A 20,019-nucleotide genomic window follows, 5' to 3' on the forward strand; every position below is an offset into this window, starting at 1 on the left:
TTCTCCAAACACACCCACATCACCCTGCTTCTCCTCCAGCTTCACTGGTCTATAGGGCCTTACATGGGCAAGCACCATCATACATTGGTGATCTTCTCTGTCCCTACACCCCCAGCAGGTCCCTGAGGTCCAGTGACCAAAGCCTACTGGTTGCGCAGCACTAGGCTGAAGACCAAAGGTGACAGTTCATTTGCTGCTGTGGTCCCTATTACAAATCTAGAGAAACCAGGAGCGGCCTCACTCGGCTTCAGTTACTCATCGTCAATGTGATATCACACATAAGCAACTTGTAAAGACAAGCTGTTCATTTCTGCCAAAGGCCAAGCACAGGTTTTCTTTCATAGTAAGTTTTCACATGAAAATAAGTCCATTTATCTATGTTCATTTCTGATTAACCAAGGAGAGAATTAGCAATGGTTGTTTCATCTGACAGCAAAACTGTAAAAACACTAACTTTACCATTTAGTGCTACATTTTGAAAGTTTGGCCATCAGCATGTGTAATATTTGTTTCCTGAATGTAAATTCTGCACCAACCTCACGTAAAAGTACAATCGGAGTGTTAATCTGCAACTGTGCAGAGTGGAACAGATGTCTAACAAAGGCTGTGGTGATATCTCACATTAGACAGGATTTTCTAGTAGACCATGTCTAGATGCCTGGCTGGATTGAAAAGGCTGCATGTTTTAACATTGAATTGAAAACCTATCCACTGTGACTTCAAGGGAGTGCAAATGTCAGGAAAATGTTGCTTTACTGCCGTTTAATCCAATAAAAAGTCCATAACAGGAGGTCAAAAAGGAGCTATTTGGAAGCTGTAAATATCTGTAGATAATCTCCAGAAGGGAGTTTGTTTAGGGCAGAATTATTTACAACAATGTCTTATTTTTTCCAGATTAAACCTTTTCAAATAAGCTTTTAAGTAGGGAAGAAACAAATGTATGCTCCCTGAACATGTAGTGCATGGTGTGCTTGTAGTGGGCTGGTATGTTATGTTAATTAGATCTTAAATATTATATACTATGAATAGATAAAAATAACAGCTAGAGCCTTTATATTCATTCTACACAGATTTGACCCTCTGCTAAAGAGATAAAACAGACTTTTTTCTCCGAAAAGTATGTCTGCTCGTTTGGTTTAGATCAAATGTTTGCACAATGGCCAAGAATTTCCATCCTTCAGGAAAAAATGCTTATTCGTAGAGTGAAAAACATTACTTGCAGCCCACCAGATTCACTAGTTTAGGAACTTGAAGTTAAAGTAGTTACATGAATTTGTTTTATACAGAATTTCATAAATCACTAGCGTCAAAAACTGTTTACAACTTATGTAGTACAGCTTGATTGTTTTTGCATGTCAGTGGTTATTTAAATGGTAAATGGCCTGTTTTTACATACACTTTAGGGTTCTACAACCCCCCAAGGCACCTTACAACACAAACAATCATTCACCCATTCAAGCGCTGGTGATGATGAGCTACACTGTGGCCACAGCGGCCCAGGAGCGCACTGACACATGCAAGGCTGTTGACCACTGGCGCCACCGGTCCCTCCAACCACCAACAGCATGTGTGGCAGGTTAAGTGTCTTGCCCAAGGACACAATGACTGCCACAGATTGAGCAGGGCTTGAACCTGCAAGCCTCCAGTTACAGAGCAGATACTTGACTCCTCTGCCACTGTTTGCCCTGAACTTAATTTTAAATTAATTCAAAGTGTTTGTTACTTGGAACTGGGGTTGTGGGGAAAACAGAACGATGAGAGCCAAGTCCTTGTGGAGAATCTTTCATCTCATCTTCCAGAAAACCTCCCACAATACCCTCCATGGGCATTGCAGAATGCATCGCCACCACCCCCTCATTGGCAGGACACGTCGCTCAAACGCCCCTCACCCCTACCTCCCAAGCTATCTCCTCCAGACTCCAGTGTTCCCAGACAAGATGATTCCATGGAATCTCTCGAGCTTTTCAATAGAGTTCTAAATTACGTTTCCATGAGTAAGACATCTTTAACCGAAGCCCAATCCACCTATCAACATCCTGCTCTAATCTCAATCATGAACAAGATCTTTTTATATCTGAACTCCTCTACTTGGAGCAGTGGTTCATTCCCAGTCTGGAGTGGACCCTTTACCAGTTTAAGACCATAGCTTAAGATTTTTGGTGCAGGTCTTCATTCCAGCTGCTAACCATTCCAGTGCCAGGGGCGACGATGGCCGACGGTTTAGGAGTTTGCCCTGTAATCGGAGGGTTTCAAGTTCAAACCCAAGCTCTTGTAGTCATGTCAGCCATTGTGTGCTTGGGCAAGACACTTTGGCATCATTGCCTACTGATGGTGATCTAAAGGACTGATGGGGCATGTGTACGACAGCCTTGCTTCTGTCATGGTGTCCCCGAGCAGCTGTAGCAAGAATGTAGCTCATCACCATGAGTGTGTGAATGGATGGATGAATCGCGGTACTGTAAAGCACTTTGGATGCTACTTCCAACTAAAGACCTGCTTCTTGGCTACACCTATGAATTCTGTCTGTGAAAGTTCTAAACAGAATTGGTGACAAAAGACTCCTGTTGGAGTCCAACACTTACAGGAAATGAGTCTAATAATGCTCTCATTTGAGATAAACAGCATCATCAAATGAATAAAAAAAATCCCAGACCAGTGTTGGGAACGTTACTTTTAAAAAGTAATTAGTTATAGCTACTAATTACTTTGTCAAAAAAGTAACTCAGTTACTTACCGAGTTACAAGATTATAAAAGTGACTAATTACCAAGAAAAATAACTACTTAGTTACTTTTTTCATTAAAGATCACAAGAAAAATGGGTTCTCCTCTTGATTTAAACTTACAGTTTACTATAAATTACTACAATAGTGAAATATAAATGACTGATGACTGGAACATAATAAAATGTATGTCCAAATGTTTTTTATAAACCTGAATAATTTAAACAATTAAGCACTTAACAGGAGGAACTACTAACAGGAACATTACACTTATCTAGACTATTAAAAGGGAAACAGGTTACAGCTGGATGATCTAGGAAGGTAGAAGATCAGGACATCTGTCACGCTAAGAAGGGCATGGCTGCAGATCCACACCTGCAGCCGTAGATATTCATCACGTCTTCCTCGTTCTTCACGGGCCGTGAAGCGTTTGGATGAAAACATCTGCCTCTTTAGCTCCTGATCAGCTGATGACAGCTTCAACACACTGCGCTGCTTAACGCACGCTTTTTCTTATCAGTAACAGAGACTACGTTTTGATAAAAGAAGATGGTAATTAATTAGATTGCTCGTTACTAAAGAAAATATTTTTTTTAGTATCGTGGTTATTTTAAATGGCGTTATTCCCATCACTGTTCTGTTGTGTCCACAGCATGCAGCGACTGAGACCGTGAGGGTCTCCGCCCACCCGGCCAATCATCATCGTGTTTGTAAGTGTGTTACCGACACCTCTCTCTCCCTGGCTGTAGCTGATGTGTGGCGGTCAGAAAGCCTCACACTGTTGCTCAACGTTCGACAAGCACATAGTAACGCACAACCTTCCATCCCCAGTAATGGTAACGGCGTTGCAACAGTGGGAAAGGTAATTAATTACATTATTCCATTACCCCAAAAAAGAATGCAGTTAGTAACGCCGTTATATTTAAACGGCGTTATTCCCATCACTTTCCCAGACTTACACAGAAATTTATCTGACTTTGGACATGTGAAATCAGCAAATTATGCTTCAGATCACATTACTATGAAGAAGTGAAAGCTGAGGGGAATTTTTGGGGTGAGTTACACTTTGGAAACAGTTATACTCTTCATGTCTGCAGATATGCAGATGACCCAGAAAAATGAATAAAAAACAGAAAGGAACTGGTGATGCATGAATGGATATTTTGTTAAGAAGTTGAGCTGCTCACCACATGCTGCAGGGTTACCTGCTAGACTAAATCCAGACTGGTGCAGGTTTCTGACAGGCTGTTTGGTTGGTGAGGTGCGTGCCGAGGCGGAGGGGGTACCGCCACGGGACAGGGAGAACTCAGACACTGGGCCATCGTACATTCCTCTGGGCACCGCCCTCAGAACGGCCAGCTACAAGACAAACAGGAAGAATGGATTCTATTAAATCAGATTGTTCTTATATTTCTTCTTACAAAAGCTATTAATCTTAAATAATTGGTGTCTTTCCAAGACAAACAGTTTCACCAAATAAAATGCCACAAACACATAGATCTACATATTCAATTGTCGAAACAAAAGAAATCAACTTTCTGTATCATTTCAAATCAAGCTGACACTGTCCTGCTTAGTCAACAAGCCTTTGTGTGTGTGTGTGTGTGTGTGTGTGTGTGTGTGTCTGTCAGTGCCGTGACTCAATGGAATCTTGGAAGCTCCATCAAGACTTAAAAAGAGACATCTGTGTGAACCAAGGAAGCACAACAGTAACTGCTACTAAGATAAACAGAGCTCTGTTGCTACGGCTCTGCCTTCTCAAAGGCTGCCAGCTGCAAATTAAGAAACTGTTGGGAAAAAAAATATTGTTTGGGAATTTGAATGCTTCAGGCAATAAAAAAGATGGAAAGAAAGCAAGGGTGCAGGGTCTGCCTAAATGATTTCAACCGAGTCAATAAATAAGAAGTTTTCCATATTCTGAATTGTTTATGGGAGCTAAATGGTCCCTTTATAAGTTTTGCCAGTTTGGATGACATCAAAGGAGTAACACTCATTTCTGCCACCGATAATTCCTGTAGTTACACATTTGTTGGCAAGAGGCCAATAAAAGGCATTGCAGCCTTTCCTGTGGGATATAAATAACACTTTTAAATGGCCTTCCGAATAAAAGATTTTTTAAAATATTGGTCCATTTTTCTTTAAATATATAATAATATATCTGCAGTATAATATAATCAATTTGTCTATTTCTGCTACGCCCATCACATCCCACAGACCCCCATGCAATTTGACTTAACATTCAGCATTAGCCAATGGTGTTCAGCATACACTTACACACAGACGTCAATCAGGGAGTGTGCGTGCATGCGTTTTCAGATGTACCTAAGTGGTCTTTTTAATTTGTTATTAAAGATGCAGAGAGTCATGGAGCTTCTTCAATCTCCTTCACAGCCATAACAGAACGAATTCACGATTGTCTGCTTCTACTTGAAACGACAGACAAAAGTAAAGACAAGGCCATAGACTAAACTTGCCACAAAAGCACCTCAAAGACAGTAAAGACTTTACGTTGAGCCTGTTTTGAATGTTTGAAGGACGTCCACCTTCAACTCGGATGTCAAACTGATGTAAAGGTGATGACATCATATTTTTAATGTTTGCAGTGGTCTCTAGGAATGAATGCCTTGTAAGTCGTACTCTGGGAGAAACAAAGCCCCAGTGCACCAGTTTCAGGAACTAGAAGTGAGCCAGATCAGATTAGAGCTGAACACGGTGGGATTTGGAGTCTCATTTCCTGATATTTGGACATCTCGTCTCTGATTGGACAACAGCAACGTGACTACCACTGACTCAGTTTTCTTTGGAACTTTGATGTTATATCTCCACAAATAACACAAGCCTGAAGGAGTTCTGCTGTGGGTTGGAGTTGCTAATGGTAATGGTTAGCTTCTACTAGTTGAGATGTTCTCCGCTGTTTCTGCTGTCGAAAGTTAAGATGGGTGAGTCCATGAATGTTAAGTGACAGTGTGACGTAGATAAGTCAGGCTTTTCTAATCCTATTACATTAAATACGTGCTGGTAACAAACCCACACACACACACACACACACACACACACACACACAGACAGACAGACAGACAGACAGACAGATGATAGATGACAGACGATAGAGATAGATAGATAGATAGATAGATAGATAGATAGATAGATAGATAGATAGATGATAGATAGATAGATAGATAGATAGATAGATAGATAGATAGATAGATAGATAGATAGATAGATAGATAGATAGATAGATAGATAGATAGATAGATAGATAGATAGATAGATAGATAGATAGATAGATAGATAGATAGATAGATAGATAGATAGATAGATAGATAGATAGATAGATAGATAGATAGATAGATAGATAGAAGATAGATAGATAGAAGATAGAAGATAGAAAGATAGATAGAAAGATAGAAAGATAGATAGATAGATAGATAGATAGATAGATAGATAGATAGATAGATAGATAGATAGATAGATAGATAGATAGATAGATAGATAGAAGATAGATAGATAGATAGATAGATAGATAGATAGATAGATAGATAGATAGATAGATAGATAGATGATAGATAGATAGATAGATAGATAGATAGATAGATAGATAGATAGATAGATAGATAGATAGATAGATAGATAGATAGATAGATAGATAGATAGATAGATAGATAGATAGATAGATAGATAGATAGATAGATAGATAGATAGATAGATAGATAGATGATAGATAGATAGGTAGGTAGGTAGGTAGGTAGGTAGGTAGGTAGGTAGGTAGGTAGGTAGGTAGATAGATAGATAGATAGATAGATAGATAGATAGATAGATAGATAGATAGATAGATAGATAGATAGATAGATAGATAGATAGATAGATAGATAGATAGATGATAGATAGATAAGTAGTTGTCCTCAGTATCAGAATTGGACAGCTTCAGAATAACTTTGTCACACACTTCCTTAGCTTCCTTTTCGTTGTCTCCGTCAGCGTCACTTTCCCGTAAAATGAACACAAATTAGCTGCATCATTAATTGATCCTCACTGTTCAAAGCATGTGAAAACAGTAGTGGCTTACAGTCCAAAAACTTTGATTATTATAAAAGTTTGAGTAAATAAACATGTAATGTAGTTAACAAACTAGCTGTTAGCTCCTCGATCCTGATGGAATTTCATGTATGGTGAATACACACTGCTAATTTCTAATCACAGTAAGAATTAAATGCTACTGAGAGAGCAGCTGAAAAGCTTTTATAAAAGACAGCAGTGTTCACCTGCTTCCTGGCTTTAATACGTTTATAGGCAAAGTCCGGGTAAGGAGAGCAGGGAATGAAGCGTCCCACTCCAGAGGTGACATGAAGGTTTCCATCTTCCAGAACAATCTTTCCTTGGCATATCACCACCTGTGGGGCGCCACGCAGCTCCATGCCCTCAAAAATGTTGTATTCAGCAGCCTAAAACACACAAGAGAAGGCAGAGGGGATATTTATTCTGAGATTTTACAGCCAAATAAATAAAAACACCAAAAAATGGAAAAGTGATGGCTACTGTGGTTTCAAAATGTACTTAGATCGTTGTCTAAAAGTTATAAAGAGCACAATTTTTTCCCCTCCTTCTCTTAATCTTTCACCGAGTCATTTATTTCTCATTCATCACCTTGTTTTCTACACTTCCCTGTTTGGCAGGCACATGCAGCTGCCATCTTCCAGCTGGCATCTGATGCTGTTGTTGACCTTCACACCATTTCCCTCCATCCCTTTGCTTTATAACCTGTCCTCTAACTCTGTTCACATGACTCTATCATCCTAGTTTCATGTTATCAAATGATCCTTTTCTTTTTTCATGTATTCATTCTCTTTTGTGACCAGTTCCTCTTGTGCATACTCTTCTTTTTTCTAGTGATCTCTGATAGGCCCCTCCCCTTGCTCCATTGTTACTCATTTCCTTTGCACACGGCCCCATTTTTCTACTGCTGTCCAAATTCAGGCCAGAACAGGACATAACTAAGACTTGGTGTGTGCCAAATATGATGTCATAATTAAGCCCAGTGTGTTTCTGTGTGTGTGTGGCTGCATGATTATGTCTATGTCTCCAAATTTCCTCTTTTCCCTCCCTATCTATGAAGTTCTGTGTTGACAACAGCTTTCAGTCCAAACCAGATGTGGATTTACTGATAAACTGAGACAGAGGAGTCTGGGGGAGAGCACTCTGCCAGAACAAAGAGCTGAAAAAAATAAAAATAAAAAGAGTCCACCATGTTTGGTCTCATGGGATCCATTAAAATGTAGATCTTTAAACAGCTGCTGAACTCTTGCACTTTATTCTTTCCTTTTTTGTGGAAAAGCAAACAGTAGGAAATGAAAATGTGACATCATTAAAGGGAAACATTTGACCTCACTACTTCACAACTTAAAATAAAGATCAACGTAATCAACAGTGAATATGCGTTGCTTCTAAATGCATTTTTCCTCTGCTTGCGTTTGTCAGTAAAAGCTGGAATTGTCCCAGGCTGCTTAAGGCTTCATTTCCTGTTCTGCTGAGCTGCCACGGTGTAATCCTCTAATGTCCGTGCATCAACAGAAACCTCATTTCCCAACAAGGACCAGGTGCACTGACCGTTTGCATGTGAAATGTGTGAAAGTAGTAGTGTGTACGAGTGATTGTGAAGCCATTGTCTAAATACGTATCTTTAAATAAAAACGTGCCATGCAAGGTTAGTTTAAATTAGTTTCATTTCTGATTTTAATCTCTGAATACATGAATGCATTATAAAACCGATCCTTTAAACTTGTTAATAAAGCATACAAACGGGCATTAATATGCAGGATTAGAAGATGTTGATACACTTTAGTATTATCTACGTATCAAATGAACTACATCAAAGATGGCGCGGCATGAGCTGCAGCCAGTTACAGCAGCTCTTGCTTCTTTACTCTCTTTTTTATTCTTTGCTTGTCTTGTGTTGCGTGTTTTTAATGCCCTTAATATGGGCATATGTTCCCTCAACCATACAATCCACAGCAGCACTATTGTAGCCTGGCAAGCCAGACTAAATAAATGTATTATTTAGTCTGGCCATGCTCCATTGACGGCTCTCGGTTGTGGGGCGGGTTCTACCGTTGTCTTTCAAATGATCTCCGCATTCCACTGGACAATGAATGTAACATACTCTTGTTTCACTCTGTTGCATCATCCCACCCACCAGGCATATAGAGTGCCCTGATTGGCCCACAAAGCGGATAAAGCTCTGTGATTTGTTCACCAAGCAGATAGAGCACTATGACCGGCCCACCATTATGGACCAATCACAGCTCTTTATGTGTTTGAAACCCCTCTAGAGAGCTGTGATTGGCTAGCCAGAGTCCTGGTAGGAGCTGCAGAGGTTCCAATGGAGCATGCCTAGACCAAACTTTGCAAAGCAAGAATTTGGTCTAGTTCACTAGGCTATTGTGTTGTTTGTGTTCATTTTTTCTGTTGTTTTATCTTGTTTGGAACGCACTGGGATATTCCTCCAGTTCCATCCACGGCTCTATTCTTTACGTTAGAGATCAGCTGTTGGCGCTGCGGACACGGGCACTCTTATACAACAGAAGACCTGGTTTTGTCCTCAGAATTAAGGAGGAAATGTAGAGGCTTGTTACGGTTGCCAGCCTGGCCAGTGGGATGCATGGGCCAGGATCACCCAGCCCTAGTGATCGCCTGACACCGCCCCTCCTCCTCCTCCCTTCCAGGCTGCTGAGGAGCACAGCTGAGCTGAATCCTGCTGATGACCCACACCTGGGATAAAAAGGCCGTGCCTTCAGCAGTCTGGGAGGCAGCAGTGCAAGGGTTCTGCTGTCCTCCAGGCATCGTTTTGGTTTTAACCCCTTCGTTTTGTTGAGTTTTAACTTTAATAGTTTTAACTCTGAGTGATCCAAATGGATCTTTGTTTGATGCCGACTTGGTTGACTCTGTTTTAAGGTTAACATCGTAGTTTACCGACTTTGGGTTTTTTAAACTATCGGTGTTTTCGTAGCATGTCAGTTTTTATTATCAAATTGTATTTTTAAAGCACCTTCTGTTTCGGTAAAACTTTTAACAAAGTTTTAACCAGGTGTTTTAATGTTGACCTTTTAGTCTTGATTTTGTTTGTTTGGCATTATTTTTAATAATGCTCTCCATCTGTTTGCTCTTGTTTTTAGAACCTGTTCCAACAATTAAAACCATTTTAACTCCACTGTCACATTTCTTATGTTGCCCCCTCCTTCACATTTTAACACCTCCTGTCGGGGTCGTAACAAGGCTGCTGAGTGGGACATAAGCTCCAGGAGAGAAAACGGGCATATAAACCATATTTACCCTCCGTGATTATGGGAAATGTTCATTCTCTGCCCAATAAGATTGACGAGCTCACAGTGCTGACCAGGCTGCAGTGGGACAACAGAATGTGCAGCCTGATGTTTTTTACAGAAACATGGATGAATGAGCTCATTGTTGACTCTGAGGTTTAAACTCAAGCAGTGACGGGTGTGTATCAGGGATCAGATGAATGAGGTTGTGATCTGAGCAGATGATCAGAGGAAGGGGGTTAGAAGTGTATGCATTTTTTCATCTCTCCACTGTAGAGACCATGGACAGCTCCTTAAGATTGTCCTTAATTGAGACATCCCAGATGTAAAACAGAACGCTACCGTAGGTCATTCATCCCCTCTGCGGTAAGAGTGTAAAACTCCTCAGTTTAACAGGTACTGGCATTACCCTGGTACACAATAAAATCAATGCAATACTCAGTATGTGTTCTATACTTGTGCAATACCAGATTTACATAGTATGTCTGTGTCCCTTATGCTGCATAGTTCTGAAACCCAATTTCATTTTTATTTTGAGGTTTTTAGTTACAATAAAAGCTTATTGCCTATGTGTATATGCATGTACCTTTTTTTTCCAAATTACTTTCTTAAGTGTTTGTGCTGCTGTAACAAGTGAATTTCCCACATTCGCTAAGGACGGGGACATAAGAAAGAAAAACACAATATTGTCCATTTAACAACTGCTTCAAGTTGAGTGTCCTAAGTTTCAATTCCACACAATGCAAAAATTCTCATGCAGTGTTTTGTGATGTTGCTTCAAATGTGCAATGAGGTTGGACATATTAAGCTTTCCTGCTTCTGTTCTACCACGGGCAACTTGTGCATGGAAAATGTTGCACTGAGCCACAATGTCTTAAATGGACTTTAACAAAAAATGCTGGATCTGGGTGCTGCTGGATAGAACTGCTGGAATGAAATTTAAAGCGGAGCGGACTCATTATATCCGACAATTTAGATGCAGTCCGATATAATCCGATAGTGTTTTTGGGCCGATATCAAATTAATCCTGATATCGATATCGGAACGGGACATCCCTAATTGATACATTCTTTTTAACATCAACTCAGTATCACAACATGAAATATAGCAATATTTCTGTGTGTCAATATTTTATTACATCCTCATTGCTTGATAATGTTTTGTCACCACTTGTTACAGTTGATTCTCAGTTATTATCAATAGTTTAAATTTAAAAGTTCATTCCAATAAGAGGTGCAAAGAAATGAAAAGTACTGGAATAAAATTCAGGGGAAAAAAGGCCAGTGCAGCCCTGAAAACAAACTTGGACACCCCGCCGCCGCCCCCATGCTGAGAGCAGAGCCTTGGAATTATTAAGTATAGAATATTTTCATGTTGTCATTGAGATAAATAACTCTGATAATGCATTATTTTTCTAAATAGTTATATTTTTAAATGAAATGAAAAGCTGTTGTATCTACAATAAAGATTCTGTGTCATTCTTGTTGTTTTATCTTTATTATTATATTGCAATTGAAATACTTGATAGCAATGTTTTTAGAGTCGTCTTACAAATGCGCCTCTAACAGAGCCCGCCCCCCCCCCCCCCCCAGTTTTAGTCTAGAACCTCCCCTGCTCAGGAAGACATACTGATCGTTTAATCAAGACGTGAAATACGTACCGACTGGTGTGTCTTGGCAGTGATGGTGCGAACAGCGTCTGTGTCCCAGATGACCAAGTCGGCATCAGAGCCCACAGCAATCCGACCCTTCCGAGGGTACAGGTTCAGGATCTTAGCAGCGTTAGTGCTGGTGACAGCTACAAACATGTTCTCATCCATTTTACCCGTGGTCTAAAAGGAGAAGTCATACAAAATACGTAAAGAACCAGATCTGTTACACAGAACCATGATATTGTTAAAAATACAATTTTATGTATATCTTAGGGGTTCTATGGGCAAGCATTGTCAAGACACACGTGTATGTGGGAGTACAGCTAGAAACAAGACCTGAATAAACCCATAAAAATGTTTAAATTTAAATCAGTAAACACATTTTTCTTAAAAGAAAAAAATTATTCTCTTGCAAGTTTCCCTAATCCAAAGACAGAGACCTAAAATTTGATTTAATCAGCAAAACGTTCCTTGAGTATTTGATTATTTTTGGGAGATGTCTTCTATTAGGTCCATTTAGTTTAAAAGTCACATTTAGCCGCGTGAAAGTGGCTATAAAAACCCACACCCGCAGCCGCCAGTCCAACTTTAGAACTTGGATCCTAAGCAGCTGTTCTCAGGAAACGTCTACTCACATTTTAAAGCCAGCACTGAATTCCAGAGAGGCTGAAATTTAGCCAGATACTGATGCACAGACGACATCAAAATGAAAGAAAAATCATTGGTTTAATGCTGCATAAAGAATAGAAAAAAAATAGATGCTATAGGGAAATTTTAAATGGTGAAAAAAAGGAAGTTGAGTTAAAGAGTAAAAAGAGAATAATGTATATATTTTTTTCTTTTTATTAATGAAAACCACTCAAGAGAGATTTGATAGTCAATGAAAATGACAGAACAAACAGTCCAGATGTAGAGTTTGAGGAGAGAAAAAACAGTCAAAGAGAACAAAAGCTATTGTGTCTGCTTTTGATCTTCCCTCACACAAAGTAAAAAGCTCAACTGGTGCTCACCACAGCTTTATCCCAGATGAGCGACATCCTTTCCTCCACTCCATTGACACCCTCTGGGATCTGAGTGAAGTCGTCCTTTCCGATGGCCTTCTGAGCCACGCTGAAGGTGCAATGAGCGCTGCCAGTTACACTCAGGTCTCCACTAGGAGGAGAGGACACATGACGATGGAATTAAACCAGCACAACAAAATCTGTTTACTCGAGTCGAGCTTTGCAAACACACAAAAATCTGTTTATTTACTTTGGCAGAATAAGGAAGCAGCGTGCCAAAGTGTTCTCTACTAATGATGCTTCCTGCTTCCATATGGTACTCATCTTTTACAAAACAAAACCCATTAGTTATAAACTTAAACATGCTAATTTTACTTTTGTTTTAAGCAGAAAGATGGAATTTTAATTAAAGTAAAAGATAATTTGCACTAGCCAGCAATTATGCAATAATTTAGCATTTATTACAAAAAATTCAATCCAAAGAGCTCAGTTTCTCATGCAGCATGGACTTTATTACTAAATAGCCTGCTTCTAGCAATGCTGACCTCAGAAACTATTCTCTCCTTGCTTGTTCTTATGCAACCTTTTCAAACTGCACACTTAAACCATGCACAGTAAACCTCCCAAACCGGAGGGAGTTGCTGTGGTGTTCACCTTGCCAGCAGTGTGTTGAGATAGTCCGGAGTGGTGGGGTCGGGACTAAGAGGAGGTGATGTAACAAAATAAGCTGCTTTGGCCCAGTTCTTGCTCCAGTAATGTGTCCCGTCAGTCCCCAGGCTGGCTGCAATGGGCTCCCCAAACACCACATTTCCTGAGAAAGAAGAAAAACAATAAATATAATGTTTAAAACTCCAGATGTGCAGAATGACCTTTTTTCCAGAGGGCTGAGACCTAACTCAAAAATTTAACAAATTAATTTTATAAACATAATGATATGCAAATGCACCAACATTATTAATAAACCATTTTTGAATTACCCTGCACTACTGTGTTGCCAAATCCTCTTTAAGAAATCAGCTATTGGCTGTGTAAACATTGCGAAATGACATCAACACATAATTTACAGAAGTGTAGGTCATCATAATGGACGCAGTAGAGGAGACATTGAGTCCCTCCCATGCGGGGGGCCTTTCTGGTTGCAGTCCCCTTGGGGTTCCTGTGTTCTGGGGCAGTGCCTGGATCTCTGGGACTTGGAGCTCCCCCCGTCTCCTACGCATCTTTGGGGGCAGATCTGTGGTCCCTCACACTCTCTATTGAACGCTCCTATAGAGAAACCTTACATAAACAAGCGCGTGTACACACACAGGTGCTCACGTGGTGCTCTCAAAAGTATGGGCTTGGGCACGTTCAACACTTGTCTCAAGGCTGTCGTTGCCACTAAATGCACTGTGATTTATTATCGTGTGATTGTTCAGTTAAACAATGTTGATTTTATATTTCATCATCACGTTGACGCAGTGATAGTTTGCTCCTGATGTATTGTTGTGTGTCCCATTTCTTTTCTGCTCTTCTTTTTCTGCAGGTCTAGAAGCAGACTCTTGTTCATTATTGTTTATTTTTGTGGAACCCCCCACCACACCACCATTTGTCTTTTCCTTTCTCTTTCACCTCTGTCTCCATGTCTAGTCGGAATTACAAAGCATTCAAAAACAATAACAATAACGTTTTAAGTATCAGACGTGACATTTAAAGCAGACGCTTTGATGCTCCACCTGAGAATAAATCTGTAAGGCTTGTTACCAGCATTCAGACATCAATTCTGCTTGCTTCACAGCCAGACAGGACACGGTTAAAAAAAAAGAAAACTAAAGTTACAAGTCACGAATCCAAAGTTACGTGTCATGAAACATGTTCCAAGTTACAAAACTTGGTACAAGTTACATTGAACATTGTCCCAATCCTAGCTCCATAGAGTAGAGCCCACTTTTCTAAATGACAGTTGAAAGTGACGAAGACCGCAAGCCTGTGATTGGTCAGGTTGCTGTTTTTTAACTTCATCAACACCATTGCCCCTCAAAAAAAAAGTATAATAACTGAGGGAAAGATATCTAGCAGCAGACACAAAGCAGATTCAAGCATGTCTTGTGGAAAAAGTTAGAGACTATATAAACCACTCAGGAGAGATTGGATAATGAAAATGACAAAACAAACAGTTGAGATGTAGAGTTTGAGGGAGGAAATAACAGTTAAAGTGAACAAAAGCTATTTTGTGTCAGGAGTACAAAGATTTGCAGCAGACGTTTGATTTGTGTCATGTAATTATGGTAAACATGGGTTTGGAGGTGGTGATAGATGGAGAATGAGGTGATGGACAATGAGGGATAAATGTGTCCATGTTAAAATGCCTCTGAAATACATAAACACAATGTCGACACACTAGAGACATGACTACAATGATGCCAGCATTCCCCAGAAAAACACTATGCCCTCTATTTTCTTGGCAGAGCATTCCTTCACAATACTGACACACCAACAGAGAAGCATAAAAGAAAAATGTCTCCATCAACACACGTGCGTGTAAATGCAAACTGGCTGATGGAGAAGTATGAACTATAGGCTTTAGTCTGCTGGTTCTGGCCTGGAGGCTCATTCTCCTTCAGGACAGGAGACTGAAAAAGCAGGTGGAAGGACAGGTGCTCACACTTCGCTGCAGAGACTTTGATAGGAGGTGCGGCAGCTGCCGTACAACACAGTGATGCTGAAGCCAGCTAGTTTGAAAACTGGAGCAACTAGTGATTCGTTTTCTGCTTCTTTTGTTCTCATTGCTCACTGGTGAACTCTGTTAGTTTTTCTATCAACAAAAATATTATTTTGCTTATGCTTATTTATTAGTAATGTTGCTGCCACCGTTAGTCTGTCTAGGATGGGGATGATCTACTTAGCATTGTGCACACTACTGTCATGATCGTGGGTTAAAGGTAAACCTGACTGGTCTGTCACCAGGCTGATCAATAACTTTAAAAAGTTTGCACGAAGAAAATGAAGTCAATTTTTTTGGCTTCATTTCTAATGATCATCAAGGTTTGACTACCCCCCCACCACCACCACCACCACCACCGCACACACACACACACACACACACACACACACACACACACACACACACACACACACTTCCTCTCGTGACCTTGATTGTATTTTCTGGTTTAGAAGTAAATATCAAAATATCCAAGCAAAAATGTTCCCGATCCAAAGGCCTTTGAAGAATGCATATGAAGCACAGAGATGGTAATCTGAGGTCAGCACACTCTGACTGTTTAAACCTCAAAAGTCGCCTTTCACCAGTAACAACCAAACACACTTTCTTCTTCTGCCCTTTCATTCTATTTCATTTCCCAATCCATCTTGGCCTTACAGCTCACATCTGTTTTGTTTTTGTGTTTTCTTGCTGTTAGAAAGGCAAACTCATTAATGCTTTATCACATTTGAATTTGAAGCCATTGACTTTCTTTGTAACGTCTCCTGAGATGACTTTTGTTGTGAATTGGCACCACATAAATTAACTAAATTAAATTAAACTGAGCCACAAACAAATGACTACATGATGAAGTTGGAGGTGATACTAACAATGGAGACTTTGTTTTCCATTTCGTCCCTACATCTGTAAGCTATCCCTGTGACTAACAGTTTATCCTCCAAAATTTGACTAGCACTGAAATTTACATTAAATACAACATAGTCATGAATGCACACACATGTATTTTGCATTGTCCTTGGAAATTGTTTTAAAGATTATGATTAAAGCAAAAAGACAAAAGTCCCTGAAGGGAATTTTCTCTAAAAGTATCTAAACCTCCTTCATTTCTAATCAGTGCTCTTACAAAAGTGATTGCTTTTCTGAATAATGCATTTCGAACTACTTCCTGTTACCTTTTTTCCGCGCCTGTGAGATGATGTCAGCAGCGCTCTTGCTCATGACTCGGGTCACATAGAGAGGACAGTTGGTTTGGCTGGCGATGGTTACAGCACGAAATACGGCTTCGGCCTCCAGCTGCAAAAGAGACATCATAACTGGAAAATGTACTTTAGAGAGTTTTGCATTTCTGGGACTAATTTATTAAAAAGACGTAAACAAATTGGACATTTCTGAACACATTTTCAGTGTTGATTATTGTAAAAGAAACTGTCTCATGCCCTGCAATGGACTGGCTCTCTGTCCAGGGTGTACCCCGCCTGATTGCCCATTGACCGCTGGAGAGAGCCCAACCCCCCCCCCCCCCCCCCACCCCACCCCACCCCCCACCCCCGACCCTACGTGGACAAGCGGGTTCAGAAAATGGAAGGATGGAACTGTCTCATTTTACAGAAAACGAAGGTCATATTTTCCACTCTTTAAAATGAAGAAATCATCCGAAACACTGGAAAATAATGTTATTTTTGTCAGTGAGTTCAGACAAGGTAAAAAAAAAAAAAACTAACTCAAAACTAAATGGGGCATTAGACACTAATAAAAAATAATAGTGGTAATAACCCTGCTCTGCCTCTGTCTAATTGCATTATGTTTAACAAGATTTCAGTTCCTTACAGACCCATTTAGTGGACGACATTATAGTACTGGTGTGTTAACATCACCTAATTGTTCTGCAGAATGGAAAACCACTGTCAAACAAAAATAAGTAGCAACGTTGAAAATATGGTTTTAATTTTTTTTTCTGTTTGTGAAGAAACGTCAGCAGCAACAACTGGTGGAACCAAGCGATTGTCATGCAAGACCTCCAGTATGTTTAAAACCCCACGTGTGTAATGAGACCAAGATGTGTGTGCGTGTGTGTGTGTGTGTGCGTGCGCGCGTGTGTGTGCGTGTGTGTGTGTGTGCGTGTGTGTGTGTATGTGTGTGTTCAGGCCAGCAAGAAAAAATATTTACTATATTAAAAAGCTTATGCAAACATAATGTAAATGTCATTATTCTCTTTTTACTCATATTAAATTATATTCTGTAGGTATCTAAATAGAGTTTGAATGTTTCACCTCTTCTGGCCTGCTCAGCACATGGCCCTCTGGTCCAGTTATGCCTATCTGCAACATCCGGCTTTGCTCCTTTTGAACAAACACATGCATAGGTTATCTGCTCACTTAATACATATGTAGAAAATCTTTGCATCCTGTAAATGTTCAAGCAGATGTTAAGCTGATGGTCATGGTTCACAAGAATCTTCATTTCAATCAGAATTTACATAAAACAATGAAAAAAACTGGGATGCATGAAATAGGAGCATGATGTGTGTGTAGCATCCTTTAAAAAACACACTCAAAGGTAAAAATTTTGCTTCAGGCTTTGAAAACTTTAGCAGTGATGCCATCAAACCATTTCCTGTATAAAGAAGACGTAGCAGCTGCCAAAACAGTTTAATCTTCTTTTTTATAATTACAGTGTGGAAGACTAAAACTGCCATATTTAATCCCCCCCAAAAATCACAAGTAGGTGGTTGAGCTGATCAGTTAATCCAAATAATGCAAATGAATTGTAGTCAACAAAAAATGTAGCATACAAATGTTTCTCTATTTTTTTTATTATATATAATAAAACCTTTTATTTTTCACATCACAGTTTCTGCCTGCAACAACCCGTTTTTCCCTAATACCTGTATATGCTAACTCACATTTTTTCCTTTGCAGATCTACGCAAATGCATGCTGTTTCTAACATCTGTCTGTCAACTAACAAATACATTATTTAAAGTTCTCATTCATTTGTCATTGCAGCACATTTTATGAGGTCTCTTGTATGAATAAATGCCTTGTGAGTTGTTTTTTGTGGGAAAATGCTCTGGCGCTCCTGTTTCAGGAATTAGAATTTAGCTGGAGTAATGGAGGATGGAAAACAACAGGATTTGTAGTCTTAATCATTATTATTCACGATATTCAAACATCTCTACTCTGATTGGCCAACAGCAACACGACTCTGCCGCTGACTTTGTTTGCTTTGCAACGTTGATGTTTTATCTCAACAAAAACCACAAGATTGAAGGAGTTCTGCCATGTTGTGGGGCTGCTAATGCTAACGGATAGCTTCTAAAAACGAAACACATTCTGCTCTCTCCTGGCTGCAAAACTCAGCACAGCCTTTTGCTGTCGTGAACCAAGATGGCTGAGTCTATGAATGCAAATTTTCTATTTGACCTAAAAATGACAAGTTTTTCAAATTTGAATGTTTCCCTGGCTATCTTCTATCAGCTAACGCCAGAAATGGGAGTAGAAGACTGTTTTCACGTTTAGCTGCTTGCTAAACTCAAGGTAACCAATTGTATTTCACAAATAACAAGTAAAACATTGTTTATCCATGAACTTGCTCTTTATTAAAAGGGTGGAATGTGGACAAAACATAACCTACAATAAATCAATTTGAAAAACTTTTAACCCTTTGATGCAAAATGGTCACTACAGTGGACAGGTACTTAAAATTTTTATTTATTTATTTTTGCTATTAAGCACAGCTGTTGAAGACTTTATTGCATTTGAACCTCTCCATTTGTACTTCAGTAAGTCAAGCCAACATATTTCATGTTCAGATTGCACACTGTCCACTGAGGTGGACATGTAATAAATTATTTGTAAGTTAAATTTTACAAAAAATATGTAAATATAAAATTTGTTTCATTCACACCTAAAGATGAATGAAAAAAATTGTTAAAAAAATCATGGTTGAAGATTTCATAATTCATGCATCAAAGGGTTAATGCTGTAGCCCAGAGGGACCGGTCTAAACGAAAGGACACACTTTGATTTACTCTTTGGTTTGGAGTTTAACACGTTTCTGGCTGCTTGCTTTGTTTCCAGTTTTTCTACAATGAAAGGATATATAAACTTTGCAAAACAAATGGTCAAAAAGCCTTCACAGAAAATGGGACAGAATAAGCTAGAATTTAGAACTACATCTCAAAGTTTGTACTTATGGAGAAAAACTCTGATCAGCTCCAGGTACGGTAGAAGGAACCGCTCATAGTTAAGTTTAAACACATAGTCCTGGTGATCAGAAGATTTAAACATACATATCAAAACAAGTGCTTTCCTCAAGAGGATTAAAGCCAGAACTGGAAATATTCTAGTTAACCTTCCAGCTGACACAAATCAACCTCCTTCAAAGTAAAAGCTTCAGTTGGGTTTAGAATGAATCAGACTTGACACACATATAGAAACCAGACATGATTTAGTCACTTACTTTTACCAAGAACTGATTCAATTTAATTAGTCTGCACACGGTCCGGTTTTGTATAATCTAAACCCACACAGTGTTTAGTCTGAGTCTGCAAAGTTATAAGGTAAAGAAAACAATGCAAACTAAAGTTTAATGAATCACCTACAACATAAACACATCACAGAGTGCAATAAAG

At 39.4% G+C, this 20,019-nt stretch overlaps 1 protein-coding gene across 2 annotated transcripts in view; it reads right to left on the reverse strand.

The window, feature by feature from the left end:
• Positions 1 to 20,019, reverse strand: part of dpysl3 (dihydropyrimidinase like 3) — a 43,027-nt gene that overhangs the window by 4,592 nt on the left and 18,416 nt on the right. Inside the window, exons 7-13 of one of the 2 annotated variants that reach the window (XM_070555824.1) lie at positions 17,658 to 17,726; positions 16,560 to 16,680; positions 13,344 to 13,500; positions 12,699 to 12,840; positions 11,698 to 11,868; positions 6,984 to 7,163; positions 3,927 to 4,080 (exon numbers count right to left, since the gene is read on the reverse strand). In XM_070555824.1, coding sequence (XP_070411925.1) covers positions 3,927 to 4,080; positions 6,984 to 7,163; positions 11,698 to 11,868; positions 12,699 to 12,840; positions 13,344 to 13,500; positions 16,560 to 16,680; positions 17,658 to 17,726 — 994 coding nt within the window. Of the gene's footprint in view, positions 1 to 3,908; positions 4,081 to 6,983; positions 7,164 to 11,697; positions 11,869 to 12,698; positions 12,841 to 13,343; positions 13,501 to 16,559; positions 16,681 to 17,657; positions 17,727 to 20,019 lie in introns of both variants that reach the window. The other variant, XM_015961412.3, reaches the window with a different exon arrangement.

This window comes from Nothobranchius furzeri, chromosome 10, assembly GCF_043380555.1.
Source record: "Nothobranchius furzeri strain GRZ-AD chromosome 10, NfurGRZ-RIMD1, whole genome shotgun sequence".
NCBI lineage: Eukaryota > Metazoa > Chordata > Actinopteri > Cyprinodontiformes > Nothobranchiidae > Nothobranchius > Nothobranchius furzeri.